This window comes from Drosophila rhopaloa, unplaced genomic scaffold (assembly GCF_018152115.1).
Source record: "Drosophila rhopaloa isolate 14029-0021.01 unplaced genomic scaffold, ASM1815211v1 contig_80, whole genome shotgun sequence".
Classification (NCBI taxonomy): domain Eukaryota; kingdom Metazoa; phylum Arthropoda; class Insecta; order Diptera; family Drosophilidae; genus Drosophila; species Drosophila rhopaloa.
Window position 1 is genome coordinate 1,166,865 of NW_025335179.1, and position 20,694 is coordinate 1,187,558.

Genomic DNA, 20,694 nt, shown 5'->3' on the forward strand with positions numbered 1-20,694 from the left:
TAAGGCGTTTATGTTCTGGCGGGATGATGCGTCCGCCACAAGGTTTTCCTTGCCTGGCTTATAAACTAGTTTTGCGCCATGATCATCAATAATCTCCTTCCAACGTTTTAGCTTCGCGTTGGGATTTTTGTCCGAGACAGCAAAGGTTAGTGGCTGGTGATCGGTAAAAATCAGTAAGCCTTTTACTCCGTAATGGTAATTCCGGAGGTTTTTTAGTGACCAAACAATGGCGAGGAGTTCCGTTCATTGGTCGCATAATTTTTTTCGCAATCACGTAGGGCACGTGAAATCATTGTGATTGGGCGGCCATCTTGGGATAGCACCGCCCCTAAGCCAAAGCCCGATGCATCCGTTGTTAAATCGAATGGTTTCTTAAAATCTGGATACGAGAGCAGAACATCTTCTGACGCCAAGATTTCCCTTAGTCTGTCAAAAGTTTCTCTCTGTTCTTTGGTGAAATCTATGTCAATTTTCCTTGAGTGGTATTTGCTGGCTTTCCCATTTTCTCCCTTTAGGATGTTTGTCAGGGGTCTTGCGATTGTCGCGAAGTTTTTCATAAAGCACCTGTAGTAGCTTTCTAACCCCAGGAAGGATCTGAGGTCGAAAAGTGTTTTTGGTTGGGGAAATTCCTTTATGGCTTTTACCTTTCCAGGTGAAGTTCTAAGCCCCCCTTGTGACACAATGAACCCCAAGTACTCAACGCTCTTTTTAAAGAACTTTGATTTTTCCTGGGATACTCTCATGCCTGCTTCCAGGAGTTTGGTTAGTACCCAATCCACGTCTTTAACGTGGTCCTCTTTTGTCTTAGAAAATATTATGACGTCATCTACGTACACGTAGCATAACTTCCTTCTCTAAGCACGTCGTCGATGGCCCTTTGAAATATGCTTGGGGCGTTTTTGAGTCCGAATGGCAATCTACAGAATTCGTACTTACCGTTGTTTATAGAGAAGGCAGTCTTTTCCCTGTCCTTCTCCGCCAGCTCTATCTGGTGAAAACCTGATTTGAGGTCGAGTGTCGTAAAGAATTGTGACTCGCCCATGTTCGACAGTATTGTCGAAATTGTAGGGATAGGGTATCTATCATCAACGGTTCCTTCATTCAACTTCCTAAAGTCGATAACCAATCGCTTCTTCTTAACGCCATTTTGGTCTGTGCCTTTTTTGTCTACAACCCAGGTAGGGTTGTTATATGGGGACTTGGATGGCCTTATTACGCGGTCCGCAAGAAGTTGTTTAACCTCTGCATTGACGAATTCGGTTACACCCATGGGATGCGGGTACGACTTGGAGTACACCGGCTCCCCGTCAGTTTTAATCGTGGCGATCGTGTTTATATTAAACGGCAATGCTTCGTCTGGGTCGGCGAAGGCCCTATGATTTTTTACAATCATTTTGTCAAAGGTGGCTTTAATTGCCAGGGGAACATCCTCATCATCGATTTTTATAAAGTTAACGTTTTCTGCTTTAGTAAACTGGATCTTTTCAGTTCCATTGTTTGTATGGGAGACTTAGCCGGTTTTGGTGTGCCGTGATGTTGACAACGGCCATGGTCGATACGGCGGGTTTTTTCATCGAGTTTCCCAGCTGATTTATGAACCAAGTTCCGTTGAGACTTATTCTGTCGGAATAGGTTACCAGGTAGGTCCCGGATATTTTTTGGTCCCGTCCTTGGTCGTCGGTTATGGTCATGTTGGCCTCGTTCACTATGAGGGTGCCGTGATCTACTACCGTAACTGGATCCAGATGCCCTGGAAGCGTGGAGCAGTGCGCAGTGGCTCCGGAAACTAGTTGCTGGGCACAAGTACCATTTTGCAGCTCCCTGCAGAAGGTGGCGCCAACCGTCGTCTTGCAGTATCCGATGTTGAGATTTCGCCCTGGGCACTCGCGACTAGGTTTTCTTTTTCAAAGTCCAGTATTTTTTTGTTGTGCTGGACCGGGTAGACCGTTATCTTTTTACATACGAACTTAGGATTAGGAAATTTAATAAGAAAATGGAGGATATCAAAATTTTGAAAAACACTTATACTAGATACTTCTAATATTTCTATTAAACTAATGTTAATAGGCTGCTTGTCCCTAAATTCGCCAATGTCGGAGCTATCTAGAATTGCCGGACATACAATATTTAATTTTGCTAGGGTTAAGCCCATTAGGATATTTTCCAGATCTGTAATAACGATTCTATTTTTTGCCAAAATGATTTCCAAGAGGTGTGTTTCTTTATTGGTTTCAAACTTCTGAATTTGATTCATTTCGCTCGCGAGTTCGTTCAAACGTTCCTGAAATTTAATATTTAATTCAGTTTGCCCCTCGTCTGCGTTCATTAGTTGCTCTTGATTGAATTTTATCTGTTCCCAATCATTGAAGTCGGGAGTGCCTGCAATGACCTTTAAAGCTGTCCCAATTAAGTTTATACTTCTAGCGGACCTATGATGGATTTTTAGGGTAGCTACCAACTTGCGAATGTGCTTAAGGTCTGTTGTTATAACCGGTATTCTATGGTCGTCAGTAAAAGTCCTCGACAATGTTTCAGTCTGGTCGGCGTAGTCTTCGTAGGTCATCATGTTCGTTGCGTGCTGTAAGTATCCGTAAGATTCCCAAACTACTATGCTACCGTCCTCTATTGGGATATAGTCTGCGTTCGTATAGTCGTTCAGTTTTACTGTCGCGTCCGTCCTTACAGCCGTTAGTGCCAAAAGTAAAATGCACCTTCCTAACCTAGAGAAATATAAAGTTGTAAAAAAGGAATATAAGAATAAAAAGTAAAAAATATAAAAAGTATAAAAATGGGTCGGGAATCTAGCGAAGATGATTAGCGCAGATTGTCCTTGTGGACCACCCTCCCACTAATTAGGACCGTTGTCCCCAGGTCTGCTTCAATAACTTCTTCCGAACATAGCGGTGAGAGTTTATTTCCTAGGCGCTTGTTTGCTTTAAGAAAAACTTTTTCGCCGACCTGATAGTCCTTATAAGTCCTACCCTTGTTTGCGTGGTCAAGGCTCCTTTCTTGGGCTTGTTGAATTTTCCTACTAATTCCTCTCTCGAATTCTGTGGACTTTGAGTGAACTATTTCCATTGGTTTCCTGTCGGTTACTGAGTGAATTGAATTGTTATATTTGTTAGCTGCCAAAAGGATTAATTCGATAGTGTCGTTTAGTTTGTTTTCCAGTTTCAGGCATCTGGCTATTTCTGCCAGAGTACCATGAAACCTCTCCACTTGCCCGTTTGAGGTGCTATGTAGGGGTGGAGCATTGGAAATGGTTATATTGAAGTGGTTTAGAAACATTTGATTTAATGGTTTCAGAGTTTAGTGATCTTTCATTATCGCAATAGATTGTTTTTGTTTTTGGGAAAAAATTTATAACATGTAGTAAGTGGGCTTTAATGTCCACAATTGCCCTCGATGCGATGGCTTGCACTGTGGCGAATTTCGAGAATTTATCTACGCAAGTGAGGAAAAGTTTTCCGTCTGTTCCGATGTGTAGGATTTCTCCCACGGAAAAAGGAATAGGTGTTTTCGCTATCGCCTGCTTAGATGGATGGCGTTTGTATTTTGCCATAGAGCAGGTTCTGCAGTTTGAGGTGATTTCCGTTGCTAGCCGAAGCATTTTTGGGAAAAAGTAATCTCTAAGGATTTGCTTCACGTTTTCCTGTGCAGCTCGGTGAGCCCTGTTGTGTTCTGTTATGACGATCTCCCTCTGTTCGGTTGTGTCCGTTATGTCCTGAACAAAGCTCTTCGCGTACTTGAAGGAAGTGCTTGGGAACGACTCGACCAGCTGATGTTGAATAAATGCCAATGTTGGTAGGGAGCAGTGAATTGCGTTTACTACCTCAGGGTTTACGACATCTTGTAGGGCGTTTAGAAGGTTTTCCCGATTAGGTGTTCTAATTGTATGCCTCACCTTACTCTTAAACAAGATAAATGTGTCTACCGAGAAGCTGTTTCCGTCCTCAATTATTATTTGATTTCGGAAACAGTTTACTGGGTTGTCAGTTGTATCAATCGTGTACGTAAGCGACTGTTCGCTGTGTATTGTGGCTGCATCTGATTCCTGTCCGTCTTCTAAGGCGTTTATGTTCTGGCGGGATAATGCGTCCGCCACAAGGTTTTCCTTGCCTGGCTTATAAACTAGTTTTGCGCCATGATCATCAATAATCTCCTTCCAACGTTTTAGCTTCGCGTTGGGATTTTTGTCCGAGACAGCAAAGGTTAGTGGCTGGTGATCGGTAAAAATCAGTAAGCCTTTACTCCGTAATGGTAATTCCGGAGGTTTTTTAGTGACCAAACAATGGCGAGGAGTTCCGTTCATTGGTCGCATAATTTTTTTCGCAATCACGTAGGGCACGTGAAATCATTGTGATTGGGCGGCCATCTTGGGATAGCACCGCCCCTAAGCCAAAGCCCGATGCATCCGTTGTTAAATCGAATGGTTTCTTAAAATCTGGATACGAGAGCAGAACATCTTCTGACGCCAAGATTTCCCTTAGTCTGTCAAAAGTTTCTCTCTGTTCTTTGGTGAAATCTATGTCAATTTTCCTTGACTGGTATTTGCTGGCTTTCCCATTTTCTCCCTTTAGGATGTTTGTCAGGGGTCTTGCGATTGTCGCGAAGTTTTTCATAAAGCACCTGTAGTAGCTTGCTAACCCCAGGAAGGATCTGAGGTCGAAAAGTGTTTTTGGTTGGGGAAATTCCTTTATGGCTTTTACCTTTTCAGGTGAAGTTCTAAGCCCCCCTTGTGACACAATGAACCCCAAGTACTCAACGCTCTTTTTAAAGAACTTTGATTTATCCTGGGATACTCTCATGCCTGCTTCCAGGAGTTTGGTTAGTACCCAATCCACGTCTTTAACGTGGTCCTCTTTTGTCTTAGAAAATATTATGACGTCATCTACGTACACGTAGCATAACTTCCTTCTCTAAGCACGTCGTCGATGGCCCTTTGAAATATGCTTGGGGCGTTTTTGAGTCCGAATGGCAATCTACAGAATTCGTACTTACCGTTGTTTATAGAGAAGGCAGTCTTTTCCCTGTCCTTCTCCGCCAGCTCTATCTGGTGAAAACCTGATTTGAGGTCGAGTGTCGTAAAGAATTGTGACTCGCCCATGCTCGACAGTATTGTCGAAATTGTAGGGATAGGGTATCTATCATCTACGGTTCTTTCATTCAACTTCCTAAAGTCGATAACCAATCGCTTCTTCTTAACGCCATTTTGGTCTGTGCCTTTTTTTGTCTACAACCCAGGTAGGGTTGTTATATGGGGACTTGGATGGCCTTATTACGCGGTCCGCAAGAAGTTGTTTAACCTCTGCATTGACGAATTCGGTTACACCCATGGGATGCGGGTACGACTTGGAGTACACCGGCTCCCCGTCAGTTTTAATCGTGGCGATCGTGTTTATATTAAACGGCAATGCTTCGTCTGGGTCGGCGAAGGCCCTATGATTTTTTACAATCATTTTGTCAAAGGTGGCTTTAATTGCCAGGGGAACATCCTCATCATCGATTTTTATAAAGTTAACGTTTTCTGCTTTAGTAAACTGGATCTTTTCAGTTCCATTGTTTGTAAGCAGGATATTGCCAGTAAAATCGAGTTTCGCATTCACTTGTTTAAGCAAGTCGAGCCCGATAATACCGTGAAAGTCTTTAAGGTTATTTAATATAAAAAAGGGTGTTTTTACGTTAAAAACTGAAACTAGACATTTTTTGTCCATTTTGGTGAAGCCATGTATTGATTTCACTATGAAAGGTTTCTCCGCCGCCACGATGCCTTTTAGCCCCGGGAGTGGAGTGATATAATTATTGGAAGTGCCTGTATCTAGTAGTAATTTTATTTCACTTCCAGCTACCTTACGCGTAATGTAGGGGAGCAGGGACTTTACCCTAAAAAATTACTCTGCGTCTAACTCGTCTTCCATCTCAGTAGCGCAGGCCTGGGCAATGGAGTCATAATCTTCGTCGTCGGGTTTTTCCTCCGGCATGAAGTTTATTTTTTGTTGAAACCGTGCCGACTGCCCGTTGTGGGCTGCCTAAATCTGGAGGAGGTATCAACCTCCATTGGCTCTGGTGTTGGCTGGCCCTGATTAATCCCTGTGCTATTATATGGCTTCTGACGGAAAGAACCATTTTGGTTGTTGGCTCCTTTCTGGGTCCTAACGAAGTGGGGGTTTTTTTTTATTTCCCCTTGATTTTGGTTCTGCTCATAATTTTTCAAACCTGCTTGTCGCTGGTTGCTCGGCTTAAATGATTTTTCTTCACTGTGCCGGGCGAAGGTAGCCGCAAATATGCTCCTTTCGTTACTTGATTCAGCCTCTTGCGCTAACGCTAATGCTGACGGCAAGTCCCGTGGCTGTGCCGGAAAAACGGCTATTTTCAGTGATTTTTTTAACCCAGATATGAACGCATGCAAAGCGTCTTCTCTGTGTTGTTCATTTAGGACGGCCGCTGCGGCTGCGTCGTGTGTCATGATAGTTTTTTTAGTTAGAAGCGTTAGCTTCCGTTCTATTTCATCGTAATACTTGAGCAGAGGTAGTTCCCCCTGCCTCGACAAGCTTAATTCTTGTTTAATTACGTGTGTCGGAGTTTTGTCCGCATACGTGAAGTCTAGGCGTGCCAGTATGGCATGAAAATTTAATACCGTGTTGAAAGAGGATAGCGCAGCAGCCGCTGTTCCCCTTACTTTGTTTTTCAGTATTCCGACAGCCTGATAATGTCGGCTGCTGCCTTCATAGCCCTCAAATACTTTGTAGGCTGCGGTGGCAGCTTGTCTCCACCAAACATAATTTTCTTGTTTACCGTCGAATTCTGGGACTGACTTGACCATGTCAAGAGGTTCATCACAACGTACTCTTTGTGGTTCTAATTTAATTTCTTCGAATGTTTGGATTCGTGAGACATTATCTTTAACTTTTAATGAGTTTAACTCCCCTACAATTGCGGCTAATTTTTCATCAAATAGCTGCTGTTGTTTTTGGAGTGCGCCAGCTATGGCGGCCTCCATATTTGCAATCTGTTCTGCTTGCATATCTTGTGCTTCTTGCTGGGTTTCTGGGTTTGTGACGTTGAGAACGCTGTCTCGAATGAATACTGCCCTACTGGCAGATGGGCAATCTGCTTTGGAATGTTGGTAATTTTTATTTTTTACGTTTGTATTTAAGAGTTTCCTATATTCCTCGAGAACCTCCTCGTCCCCTCGTTAACCCTATACATAGGTCCGTATTTCGAAATATTTCATGAGAATAATTTATTTTCAATATTTATTTTTTTCCACAACGACAGTAGAAGAGAGAAAAAAATTCAAATAAAAAGGTGTAGCACCAATTTCTATGGGTGCGACGAAATCCGATCAAGAGCTTTCTTGAATATTGTGTAAATGAGTTTTAATGTTTTCCTACTCCGACAATTAGATGTGAGAATGGTAATTTTTATTATAAGAAATCAATTCAAAAAAAAATTTTGAAATATATTATTTGTTTCAATTAATAATTCATTTTATTAATTGAAATAAATATTTAATGCACGGGGAATAGTAATGTTCCCACCGTTAAAAGATTTTATTATAATTTTAATATTTTCAAAAAAAACACTCCTTGTTTCACTTGGCAATTAATAATTAATTTGTTCAAAAATTACAAAAATTTGTGTGGGGAAAATAATAATGTGCGCCCACTGTACCGGAAATTCTACTTCTCCGAATACTTTATTATTTATTTATTAATTAAAAACAAGAGAGAACGCTATAGTCGGGTGCCCCGACTATCAGATACCCGTTACTCAGGTAAAGGGAGTGCGAGGGAAATGGAGATAGAAACTTTTATCACGCATAACTTTTTAACGAATGGTCCGATTTGAAAAATTGCTTCTACATTTCGATAGGTATTGATAAACACAATAAAACTGCATTTTTACTTTTCCGAAATATTTAAATTTTTAAAATCGTATATAAGCGATTGTGGGCGTTAAAGGGGGCGTGGAACCTTTTTGAAACAAACTTGCGCTGCGTAGGAACTCCTAGAATCTGCATGCAAAATGCCAATCTTCTAGCTTTTATAGTTTCCGAGATCTCAGCGCTCATACGGACAGACAGACGGACAGACAGACGGACAGACGGACATGGCTATATCGACTCGGCTATTGACCCTGATCAAGAATATATATACTTTATAGGGTCGGAAACGCTTCCTTCTAGCTGTTACATACTTTTGCACGAATACAATATACCCTTTTACTCTACGAGTAACGGGTATAATAAAAAAATTTGTGTGGGGAAAATAAAAATGTGTCCACTGTACCGGCAATTTTACTTCTCCGAATACTTTATTTATTGGCGAGCGAAAAAAAAGACAAGAAGCCTACTTACATTTCTTATGGTTACTCCGCCGTCGAGATTTTTTATTTGTTGGCTCTGAACGCGCAGCCTTCTCTGCCGCCTTTTCTGCTGCAGTCGTCTCTGCCGCCGCTGCAGTCGTCTCTGCCGCCGCTGCAGTTGTCTCTGCCGCCGCTGCAGTTGTCTGTGCCGTCGTTGTCGTTTCTCGGGTGGCGGGTGAGGGGTCTTGCGTTTCCCTTTATTTCTGAATTGCATATTTGAATTTATATTTGAATTGCAAATTACTTAAGGTCCCGGTCCGGCCGCGGCTCGAGGCTTTTGCCTGATCGCAGCGCTGCCGCTAAAGTGCCGGGCCAGCACTTGGTATCCGGCCGGTGGCGATCATCCGCTGAGTAAGTGTTCCCAGCTCCAGAAGTAAAGCGCCAGGTCAGCAGCAGATATCCGGCCGGTGGCGATCACTCGCTCCGCGAGTGCTCTGACTGGGCTCCGGGCAACTGCCATCGGAGTGCAGAGTCGGCGGTTTCTTTACTGCGCGTGTTGGCCACCGGATATGGCTTGCAACTTGACAATTTGTCATTGTGGGAACTGGGTGTGTTAACTTACATAATTTGCAACGACTTTTATGTGGATGACATGCTTACTGGAGCCGATGAAATTGACACCTTGAACGTGATGTGTAATCAAGTGTCAGAAATTCTCAATAGTGGCGGTTTCCAGCTGTCTAAATGGTTTTCAAACCATCCACAACTAGAAAAAGGGAACAACACTGAAAAATCCCTAAATTTCAATGATACCGATTCGACCAAAGTCTTGGGTATGCGGTGGACGCCACATCTTTCGATTTCATTTAGATGAGAGCTTAACAAAATTGACTCCCACAAAACGTACAATTCTTTCAGTAAGCGCGCGGCTTTTTGATTTCTTGGGATTGCTGTGCCCCATTGGGCTTACATCTAAAATTCTTCTTCAAAGCCTTTGTCAACTTCAACTGGAATGGGATAAATCCATTCCGATGTCGTTACATACGAGTTGGGAAAGGTTAAAGAAGAATCTACTTAATCTTCACGCAGTCACCATTCCTAGGTACACGTTTGCCAGTGGGTGCTCAGCCGTTTAAGTTCACGGTTTCGCAGATGCATCCAGCCAAGCTAACAGATGTTGCATTTACATTCGAGCAATCGAAAACGGTCAGGTTGATTGTCGATTGCTAGCAGCGAAATCGTGAGTGGCTCCACTAAAAACGAAAACCATACCAAGGCTTGAATTATGCGCCGCCACACTTTTGGCACAATTTTGGTGCTACGTCAAACAAGTTCTTGACAAATGTGAAATCGAGAGTGTTTATTTCTGGACAGACTCAGAAATAACCTTACATTGGATAAAGTCTCAACCTTCGTCACTTGCAGTTTTTGTTTCAAACAGGGTAGCCACAATTCAAGAGCTATCAGAAAATATATCCTGGCGACATGTCCCTTCGCAGTTTAATCCAGCAGACATTGCGTCCCGTGGCTGCGATGTAGGTGAATTGACTGAGTCCATCTGGTTCGAAGGTCCGAAATTTCTGTATGAAAATGAGTCATCATGGCCAGAAAACTCGAATTTTTCTATACCTTCCGAATTAAAAAACTCAGAGTTAAAAAGAGCTGCCCAAGTGTGTACAGCCGTCAAGCTATCAACTCCGTTTGAATTCATTACTCGTATGTCATCGTTTCCCAAACTCATTAGAATTCTTGGATACGTTTACAGATTTCTAAACCTAGCTAAATCACGAGAAAGATCAGTAAGTCTGACTGCTAGAGAGTTACAACTATCATTTTTTAAACTGATGGAAATCATCCAAAAACAAGAGAGAACGCTATAGTCGAGTGCCTCGACTATTAGATACCCGTTACTCAGCTAAACAACTTTAGATTTTGCATTAACATAATGTGAATTAGAATGACCACAGGAAAAAAGGACAAAAGGTTCAAATTATCAATTTGAATTAGGCGATCTCTTAGAGCTGGCAGCTTTACAGCACGAGCATCAGCACCAGCGCTGCTTTAGCGCAGGCAGCTTTTGTCCTGCACCAGCATACACACATAGGCCATTGTTTGACTCAGACCTCCAATTTGGCTAACTTGATTTGATTTGCATAGTTCTTGGGATATAGTTCGGTATTGACAAATGAAAACCATCGCAATTTCCTTTAATATAAATCCTTATCGAGAATTAACGTTGACTCTGTTGAGCACCTTGGCCAGCTGTTCCAAAGTCATCCGTTAGATGGCGCCATGAAAGGCGGAAATGTAGGCGCTAGCCAGGCTTAAGCGTTTAATGGGTTTTTGGGCGTTAGAGTGGGCGTGACAAAGTTTTATTAAGCCAATCGATAGGTATTGACGAAACAAATACATATCAATTAAAATTTTCATAATAGCATCAAAACTGTGGCCACAGCTTGTGGCTTGTGGGCGTCAGAGGGGGTGTGGCACCATTTTGAAACAAACTTGCGCTGCGTAGGAACTCCTAAAATCTACATGCAAAATGCCAATCTTCTAGCTTTTATAGTTTCCGAGATCTCAGCGTTCATACGGATAGACAGACGGACAGACAGACGGACAGGCGGACAGACGGACAGGCGGACAGACGGACAGGCGGACAGACGGACATGGCTAGATCGACTCGGCTAGTGATCCTGAACAAGAATATATATACTTTATAGGGTCGGGAACGCTTCCTTCTACCTGTTACATACTTTTGCACAAATACAATATACCCTTTTACTCTACGAGTAACGGGTATAAAAATATCATTTGAATAAATGTTTGGAAAAAAATGATGACCCCCTTATTTTAATCAAAAACCTTGGATATAGTGGTCAAATGTTCGAATGGCATACCTCGTTGAATTCGTTACAAAATTTCCAAGAAAGTGGCATTTACAGAAAAAAAATATCATTTGAACAAATTTTTGGGATGTAGTGGAAAAATCACCTCGATTTTCGGTATTTTAATCAAAACCCTTGGATATAGTGGTCGAATGTTCGAATGGCATACCTCGTTGAATTCGTTTCAAAATTTCCAACAAAGTGTCATTTACAGAAAAAATGGAGTGGCATACCTCGTTGAATGCGTTACCAAAATTTCAAACCAAGAGTCATTTACAGAAAAAAACAAGAGAGAACGCTATAGTCGAGTGCCTCGACTATTAGATACCCGTTACTCAGCTAAAAAAGTTCAAATTATCAATTTGAATTCGGCGATCTCTTAGAGCTGGCAGCTTTACAGCACGAGCATCAGCACCAGTGCTGCTTTAGCGCAGGCAGCTTTTGTCCCGCACCAGCAGCTGTGTTTATATTTATGTTTTTGAGTGCAATAAATTGACTAGAAATATTAAACATACATACTTATATTGGCTAAACACATACATTCTTAAATAGTATTATGTATATTAAAGTCTAAATGTTTGCACAACACGACTAACGGGTATAGCGAATAGCTTTCTTTAAAAGGAGTTATCTTTGCCGGGCAATTACAACTGTGTACAATATAAATACATGCATATGTATATGCTTACATACATACACACATGCGCCATTGTTTGACTCAGACCTCCAATTTGGCTAACTTGATTTGATTTGCATAGCTCTTGGGATATAGTTCGGTATTGACAAATGAAAACCATCGTAATTTCATTTAATAGAAATCCTTATCGAGAATTAACTTTGACTCTGTTGAGCACCTTGGCCAGCTGTTCCAAAGTCCTCCGTTAGACGGACATGGCTAGATCGACTCGGCTAGTGATCCTGAAGAAGAATATATATACTTTATAGGGTCGGAAACACTTCCTTCTACCTGTTACATACTTTTTCACGAATACAATATACCTTTTACTCTACGAGTAACGGGTATAAATATCATTTGAACACATTTTTGGAAAAAGAGTGTGACCCCCTTAGGACAACGCCAAAATCCGAAGAAAATCACCTCGATTTTCGGTATTTTAAGCAAAACCCTTGGATATATTGGTCGAGTGTTCGAATGGAATACCTCGTTGAATTCGTTACAAAACTACCAACAAAGTGGCATTTACAGAAAAAAAATATCATTTGAAAAATTTTTTCGAAAAGAAATCATCTCGCCCACCCCATTATAACAAGGCCCAAATCCGGATAATATCAGCTCGATTTTTCGGTTTTTTAATCAAAACCCTGGGAAATAGTTGTCGAATGTTGGAATGGCATACCTCGTTGAATTCGATACAAAACTTCCAACAAAGTGGCATTTACAGAAAAAAAATATCATTTGAACAAATTTTTGGAAAAAATGATGACGCTTAGGATAACGCCAAAATCTGAAGAAAATCAGCTTTATATTCGGTATTTTAATCAAAACCCTTGGATATATTGGTCGAATGTGCGAATGGCATACCTCGTTGAATTCGTTACAAAATTTCCAAGAAAGCGGCATTTAAAAAAAAAAAAATATATCACTTGAACAAATTTTTGGGATGTAGTGGAAAAACATCACCTAGATTTTCTGTATTTTAATCAAAACCCTTGGATATATTGGTCGAATGTTCGAATGGCATATATCGTTGAATTCGTTACAAAATTTCCAACAAAGTGGCATTTACAGAAAAAAAAATCATTTGAACAAATTTTTGGGATATAGTGGAAAAAAATCACCTCGATTTTCGGTATTTTAATCAAAACCCTTGGATATAGTGGTCGAATGTTCAAATGGCATACCTCGTTGAATTCGTTTCAAAATTTTCAACAAAGTGCGTGCCTCGACTATCAGATACCCGTTACTCAGCTAAACAACTTTAGATTTTGCATTAACATAATGTGAATTAGAATGACCACAGGAAAAAAGAACAAAAAGTTCAAATTATCAATTTGAATTAGGCGATCTCTTAGAGCTGGCAGCTTTACAGCACGAGCATCAGCACTGCTTTAGCGCAGGCAACTTTTGTCCTGCACCAGCATACACACATAGGCCATTGTTTGACTCAGACCTTAAATTTGGCTAACTTGATTTGATTTGCATAGCTCTTGGGATATATTTCGGTATTGACAAATGAAAACCATCGCAATTTCCTTTAATATAAATCCTTATCGAGAATTAACGTTGACTCTGTTGAGCACCTTGGCCAGCTGTTCCAAAGTTATCCGTTAGATGGCGCCATGAAAGGCGGAAATGTAGGCGCTAGCCAGGCTTAAGCGTTTAATGAGTTTTTGGGCGTTAGAGTGGGCGTTGCAAACTTTTATTAGGCCAATCGATAGGTATTGACGAAACAAATACATATCAATTAAAATTTTCATAATAGCATCAAAACTGTGGCCACAGCTTGTGGCTTGTGGGCGTCAGAGGGGGTGTGGCACCATTTTGAAACAAACTTGCGCTGCGTAGGAACTCCTAAAATCTACATGCAAAATGCCAATCTTCTAGCTTTTATAATTTCCGAGATCTCAGCGTTCATACAGACGAAGAGACGGACAGACGGACATGGCTAGATCGACTCGGCTAATGATCCTGAACAAGAATATATATACTTTATAGGGTCGGAAACGCTTCCTTCTACCTGTTACATACTTTTGCACGAAAACAATATACCCTTTTACTCTACGAGTAACGGGTATAAAAATGTCTTTATAGAAGAGTACAAGAAAATTAAAAAAGGACACGTTTTACAACCAAGTTTGCAGATCATGACGCCTTTCCTACAAAAGTTTTCTGAAGCTGGTAGAAGATTTTCGCTAATTTGGGTGGGAGGCAGACTCTTGCATGCACCTATTTCAGAAAATGCTAAATTTCCGATATTACTCCCTGGTAAGAACCAAATTGTTGATTTGTATCTCCGAAATTTGCATTTGAGAAATTGTCACGCAAATGCAAAAACGATGATCGGTCTTCTTCGGCAAGAAATCTGGGTAATAAATGCTCGCAGAGAATGCACTCGGGTGGTTCGAAAATGCATCCATTGTTTTATATATAAGCCTGTTCTGATGAACCAAATTATGGGAAATCTGCCTGCGGATAAGTTCGAATCCGTAAGGTCATTTCATATTTGTGGCGTAGATTTGTTTGGTCCTATTAATGTATCGTTGCGTATTCGAGGACGGCCCCCATTAAGATGTATATTGCTGTATTTGTCTGTTTTGCTTCCAAGGCTGTTCACCTGGAACTCGTTACAAATTTGTCGACTGACTCTTTTCTTTTGGCCTTTAAAAGCTTCATCGCAAGACGTGGCGTACCGCATCGAGTACATTCCGACAACGCGACGAACTTTGTGGGAGCCAGGAACGACCTGAGAAGTCTTCAGAGGGCCCTCGAGGATCAGCAGTCGCAGTTTCAACTGTTCGTCGTGGAGAAGGGCGTCGAGTGGAGGTTCATCCCACCACGAGCACCGCACTTCGGTGGTTTGTGGGAGGCGGACGTGAAGTCAGCGAAAGAAATTCTCGTGCGTCAAGTCGCAGACGCGTCCCTAACCGAAGCCGAGGTCAGGGCTTATCTGGCGGACACCGAGGCCGTGCTCAATTCCCGGCCTCTAACTCCAACCAGCACCGATCCCAACGAGGGGGAGGCGCTCACTCCAGGGCACCTGCTAGTCGGGCAGGCACTTTGTTCGCTGCCGCAAGGATTAGAGCCAGACGCACCGACCAGAGGTTTGAGGTTCTCAAAGAGGTGGCAACTGCTATCCACGCTCAGACAGCGGTTTTGGCAGGCGTGGTCCAAGGAATATGTCCACAGCCTTCAGCGCAAAACCAAGTGGCAAACTACATCGCCCAATCTGGAGGTCGGAGCCTTGGTAATCATCCACGAGGACAACACTCCACCCCAGCGTTGGATTACCGGCAGGGTCGTCAGCGTGGTGGCAGGGGCCGATGGAAAAATTCGAGTGGCCGAAATCAAGACCGCAACAGGCGTATTTAAGCGTCCTATCCAGAAGCTGGCTGCACTCCCATTATATTGAAGGCAGGTCCTTCAAGGTGGCCGGACTGTTGAACCGCAGAACGCAAATTATGAAGTTTATGTTAAGATAGACATAAGTAACAGCTTAAGAGAGCCCAACTGCGTTATGCTCAGCGCCAATGCTAAAATCAAATTCAGCGGGACTGCAAAGGCTCTCACAAAACTGCTCTGCTGGGCACAATAAAGTAGTGGAATTTTGAAGATCGAATCGGCCAGTCTTGTGTTTTCTCCTTCCCCCAAATTTTGCAGCAGCCAAGCCAAGTCTTTTAACTTTTCGGCATTCTCAATTATTAATATATAATTATTTTCGTTTCGATTTTCTACAGACACTTTGTTGTAAATTTTGTAACGAATTCAACAAGGTATGCCATTCTAACATTCGACCACTATTTCCCAGGGTTTTGATTAAAAAACCGAAAAATCGAGGTGATTTTCTTCGGATTTTGGCTTTGTCATAAAGCTGGGGTCATGTTTTTTTTCGAAAAAATTTTTCAAATGATTTTTGTTTTCTTTAAATGACATTTTGTTAAAAAATTTTGTAACGAATTCATCGAGGTATGCCATTCCAACATTCGACCACTATTTCCCAGGGGTTTGATTAAAAAACCGAAAAATCGAGGTGATTTTCTTCGGATTTTGGCTTTGTCATAGGGGTGGGGTCATGTTTTTTTTTCGAAAAAAATTTTCAAATGATTTTTATTTCTGTAAATGACACTTTGTTGGAAATTTTGTAACGAATTCAACTAGGTAAGCCATTTCAATATCTGACCACAATTTCCCAGGGTTTTGATTAAAAACCTGAAAAATCGAGGTGATTATACCCGTTACTCGTAGAGTAAAAGGGTATATTGTATTCGTGCAAAAGTATGTAACAGCTAGAAGGAAGCGTTTCCGACCCTATAAAGTATATATATTCTTGATCAGGGTCACTAGCCGAGTCGATATAGCCATGTCCGTCTGTCCGTCTGTCCGTCTGTCTGTCCGTCTGTCTGTCTGTCCGTATGAACGCTGAGATCTCGGAAACTATAAAAGCTAGAAGATTGACATTTTGCATGTAGATTTTAGGAGTTCCTACGCAGCGCAAGTTTGTTTCAAAAAGGTGCCACGCCCCCTTTAACGCCCACAATCGCTTATATACGATTTTAAAAATTTAAATATTTCGGAAAAGTAAAAATGCAGTTTTATTGTGTTTATCAATACCTATCGAAATGTAGAAGAAATTCTTTAAATCGGACCATTCGTTAAAAAGTTATGCGTGATCAAAGTTTCTATCTCCATCTCCCTCGCACTCCCTTTACCTTAGTAACGGGTATCTGATAGTCGGGGCACCCGACTATAGCGTTCTCTCTTGTTTTCTTTGGATTTGAGCCTTGTCATAAGGGTGGGAGACATGGTTTTTTTTCGAAAAAGTTTTTCAAATAATTTTTTTTTCTGTATATGACACTTTGTTGAAAATTTTGTAACGAGTTCAACAAGGTATGCCATTTCAACATTCGACCACTATTTCCCAGGGTTTGATTAAAAACCAAAAAATCGAGGTGATTTTCTTCGGTTTTTGGCTATGTCATAGAGGTAGCGATCATGTTTTTTTTTTCGAAAAAATTTTTCAAATAATTTTTTTTTCTTTAAATGACACTTTTTTGGAAATTTTGTAACGAATTTTGTAACGAATTCATGGATGTATGCCATTCCAAAATTCGACCACTATTTCCCAGAGTTTTGATTAAAAAACCGAAAAATCGGATTTTGGCGTTGTCATAAGGGTGGGGGTCATAATTTTTTTTCAAAAAAAATTTTTAGAATGATATTATTTTCTGGAAATGCCACATTGTTGGAAATTTTGTAACGAACTCAACGAGGTATGCCATTCCAACATCTGACCACTATTTCCAAGGGTTTTGATTAAAAACCGGAAAAATCGAGGTGATTTTCTTTTGATTTGAGCTGATAAGGGTGGGGGTCATGTTTTTTTTTCTCGAAACAATTTTTCAATTGATTTTTTCTGTATGTAACGAATTCAACGAGGTATGCCATTCCAATATCTGACCACTATTTCCCAGGGTTTTGATTAAAAAGTTTCAAAATGGTGCCACACCCCCTCTGACGCCCACAAGCCACAAGCTGTGGCCACAGTTTTGATGCTATTATGAAAATTTTAATTGATATGTATTTGTTTAGACAATACATATCGATTGGCCTAATAAAGGTTTGCCACGCCCACTCAAACGCCCAAAAACTCATTAAACGCTTAAGCCTGGCTAGCGCCTACATTTCCGCCTTTCATGGCGCCATCTAACGGATAACTTTGGAACAGCTGGCCAAGGTGCTCAAGAGAGTCAACGTTAATTCTCGATAAGGATTTCTATTAAAGGAAATTGCGATGGTTTTCATTTGTCAATACCGAACTATATCCCAAGAACTATGCAAATCAAATTAAGGGGTTATCCGGGTCTTGACACTTCAAAAAATTCATTTTTTTCAAACTTTTTTATATAATAGTACAAAGTTTCAGGAATGTTGTCTGAAAATTTCAAGTCGATCGAAGCAAAACTGTAGGAATGGGAGAAATTTTGACCAGCGCGTCGAACGTCACAACGGGCCATTCGGGCTCTGGCGTCGGGCAGATGCGGCACTTTAAACGCGTTTTTCTCAAAACCACTTTTTTGAAGTCGGTAGTCACGATTTCTCAAAAACTATTGCACCGATCAACTTCTGCTTTTGCACGCTTCTTTTAGACATAATTCTCTTGTCCTTAACGGAGGGATTTTTTAAATTTTTAATTACAACTCATTTTATAAGCCAAAATATGGCCAAAATTTACGTAAAAAATGACACTTTTTATGAAAAGCGCTACAAAAAATTCAATTTTTAATTTAAAAAAAAAATGGCTCGGAGAGGACAAGCGAGACACATACACTATCAGAATAATTTTGGTTTTTTGATTTCAGACAAAAATTGGCGGAGATATTTTGCCTACCGCAAGGACACAATTTTTTATGAGGTCAAGTTCAAGCCTGCCTCAACGGCTCAATTTTAAAAATATTTAGTTCAAATTTTTACACAATGTTGGTCAAACCATAAACATTAATGTACAATAAATGAAATTTGTGAAATTGTCATAAGATCTTTAAAAAAAATTTACGAAAATAGGCTTTTTTTTGTGCTCCAAGACCCGGATAACCCCTTAAGTTAGCCAAATTGAGTCAAACAACGGCGTATGTGTGTATGCTGATACAGGACAAAAGCTGCCTGCGCTAAAGCAGCGCTTGTGCTGATGCTCGTGCTGTAAAGCTGCCAGCTCTAAGAGATCGCCTAATTCAAATTGATAATTTGAACTTTTTGTCCTTTTTTCCTGTGGTCACTCTAATTCACATTATGTTAATGCAAAATCTAAAGTTGTTAAGCTGAGTAACGGGTATCTTATAATCGAGGCACTCGACTATAGCGTTCTCTCTTGTTTTTTCTGTAAATGACACTTTGTTGGAAATTTTGTAACGAATTCAACTAGATATGCCATTCCAACATCTGACCACTATTTCCCAGGGTTTTGATTAAAAACTTGAAAAATCGTAGTGATTTTCTTTGGATTTGAATTGATAAAATTTTTCAAATGATTTTTTTTCTGTAATTGTAACGAATTCAACGAGGAATGCCATTCCAACATTAATTGATATTATCCGGATCCGGATCATAATGGGGTGGGGAACATGATTTCTTGTCGAAAAAATTTTTCAAATCATTTTTTTTCATTAATGACACTGTTGAAGTGCAGAACGCATATTATGAAGTTTATGTTAAGATAGACATAAGTAACAGCTTAAGCCCAACTGCGTTATGCTCAGCGCCAATGCTAAAATCAAATTCAGCGGACCTGCAAAGGCTCTCACAAAACTGCTCTGCTGGGCACAATAAAGTAGTGGAATTTTGAAGATCGAATCGGCCAGTCTTGTGTTTTCTCCTTTCCCCAAATTTCGCAGCAGCCAAGCCAAGTCTTTTCACTTTTCGGCATTCTCAATTATTAATAATTAATTATTTTCGTTTTGATTTTCTACATGGCGCCCGAACAGGGACTACCGAAAAGTTTTGTTAGGATTAGATTAATTACGTTCTCGTCTCCCATTTCTTTTGTTACGCCAACAAATTTATTCGAGCCACCCAGAAATAACTATTGTAAATAAATTAAATAATTTTTAATTAAAATGGCACTTACAAAAACCAAAAGGAATGATGGCGCATCGGAGACAGAAGGGGAGATGGAAGATAGCTGCTCCTCGGTGCAATTAACGAAATTATTTTCGCAGGTAGACAGGGTTTGGGTAAGATATTACAAGAATGAGAGGAGAATACAATTTCGTTTGATCCGCTTCAAATTCAATGTCGACTGGAAATTTTAAATTCATATATTGCAAAAGCCATGGCATTGCAGTCGGAAATTTATATAATAGATCCAGATAACCGGAATAGGTCGGCATTAGAAGAAAATTGCGTAATTACCAAGGCATTATATATGTCAGCTGCTAGTACAGGTGAAAATCATAAACAGCAAGCTTTAGTCATGGGCAGTTCACATTCAAATCTGCCAAAAATGAAGTTACCAAAATTTAGCGGCAAACATTCAGAGTATAAACAATTTATTGGAATTTTTGAGCAATTGGTTGACTCTGTTAGCCTGCCTTTCTGACGAGGCATTGGGAACAATAAAAGCTCTTCAAGTCTCAGATGCAAATTATAAAAAGGCATTAGCGAGTTTAAAGAGAGTCTATGACAACAAGTGTTTAATATTCTTTGAAACTCTAGCGCAGCTGTATGAAATCCCTTCAATAACAAAACCTTCTGCGTCTGCCTTGAGGTTAATAATTGATACAGTAAGTGCAATTTTCGATTCGCTTATGTCCCTAGGGGACGAAAAAGATATTGTCAATGCGGAGATAGATATAGATATAGTTCTTTCAAAGGTAGATCCGTACACCAAATCCAAGTATGAGGAACAGTTTAATTATGATGAACTGCCAAAATGGTCTGATTGCGTAAAGGTTTTAGATCGACGATATCAACATGTGTCAGCCGAGGAAGCGTCGAGGGTAAAGGGGAAAAGTTTTTCGGAAATGCCCTCTGGAATCAAAAAAAGTACTAGGAATTCATATACTGGCTCCAGGGTCAATAACACAAGTGATCCAAAATGTTTATATTGCGGTTCTAATCATTTTATAGGTAATTGCCAGGGATTTAGCGGAATGCCAGTTTTAGACCGTTTTAACTTTGCCAAAATGAAGCAATTATGTATTAATTGTCTACATGAGGGACATAGAGTATTTAAATGCGTAGCATCCAAATGTCGGGTATGCTCACACGCACATCATACTCTACTACATCGATACCAAAACTCGAGTGAGCCACATCAAGGTAGAATCT

The 20,694-nt window shown here is 40.6% G+C and overlaps 1 protein-coding gene across 1 annotated transcript; it reads left to right on the plus strand.

The window, feature by feature from the left end:
- Positions 1–14,443: 14,443 nt before the first annotated feature.
- LOC123038126 lies at positions 14,444–15,283 on the plus strand. Its single transcript, XM_044461818.1, has one exon. The coding sequence runs from the start codon at positions 14,444–14,446 to the stop codon at positions 15,281–15,283; it is 840 nt and encodes a 279-aa protein (XP_044317753.1).
- Positions 15,284–20,694: the final 5,411 nt, after the last annotated feature.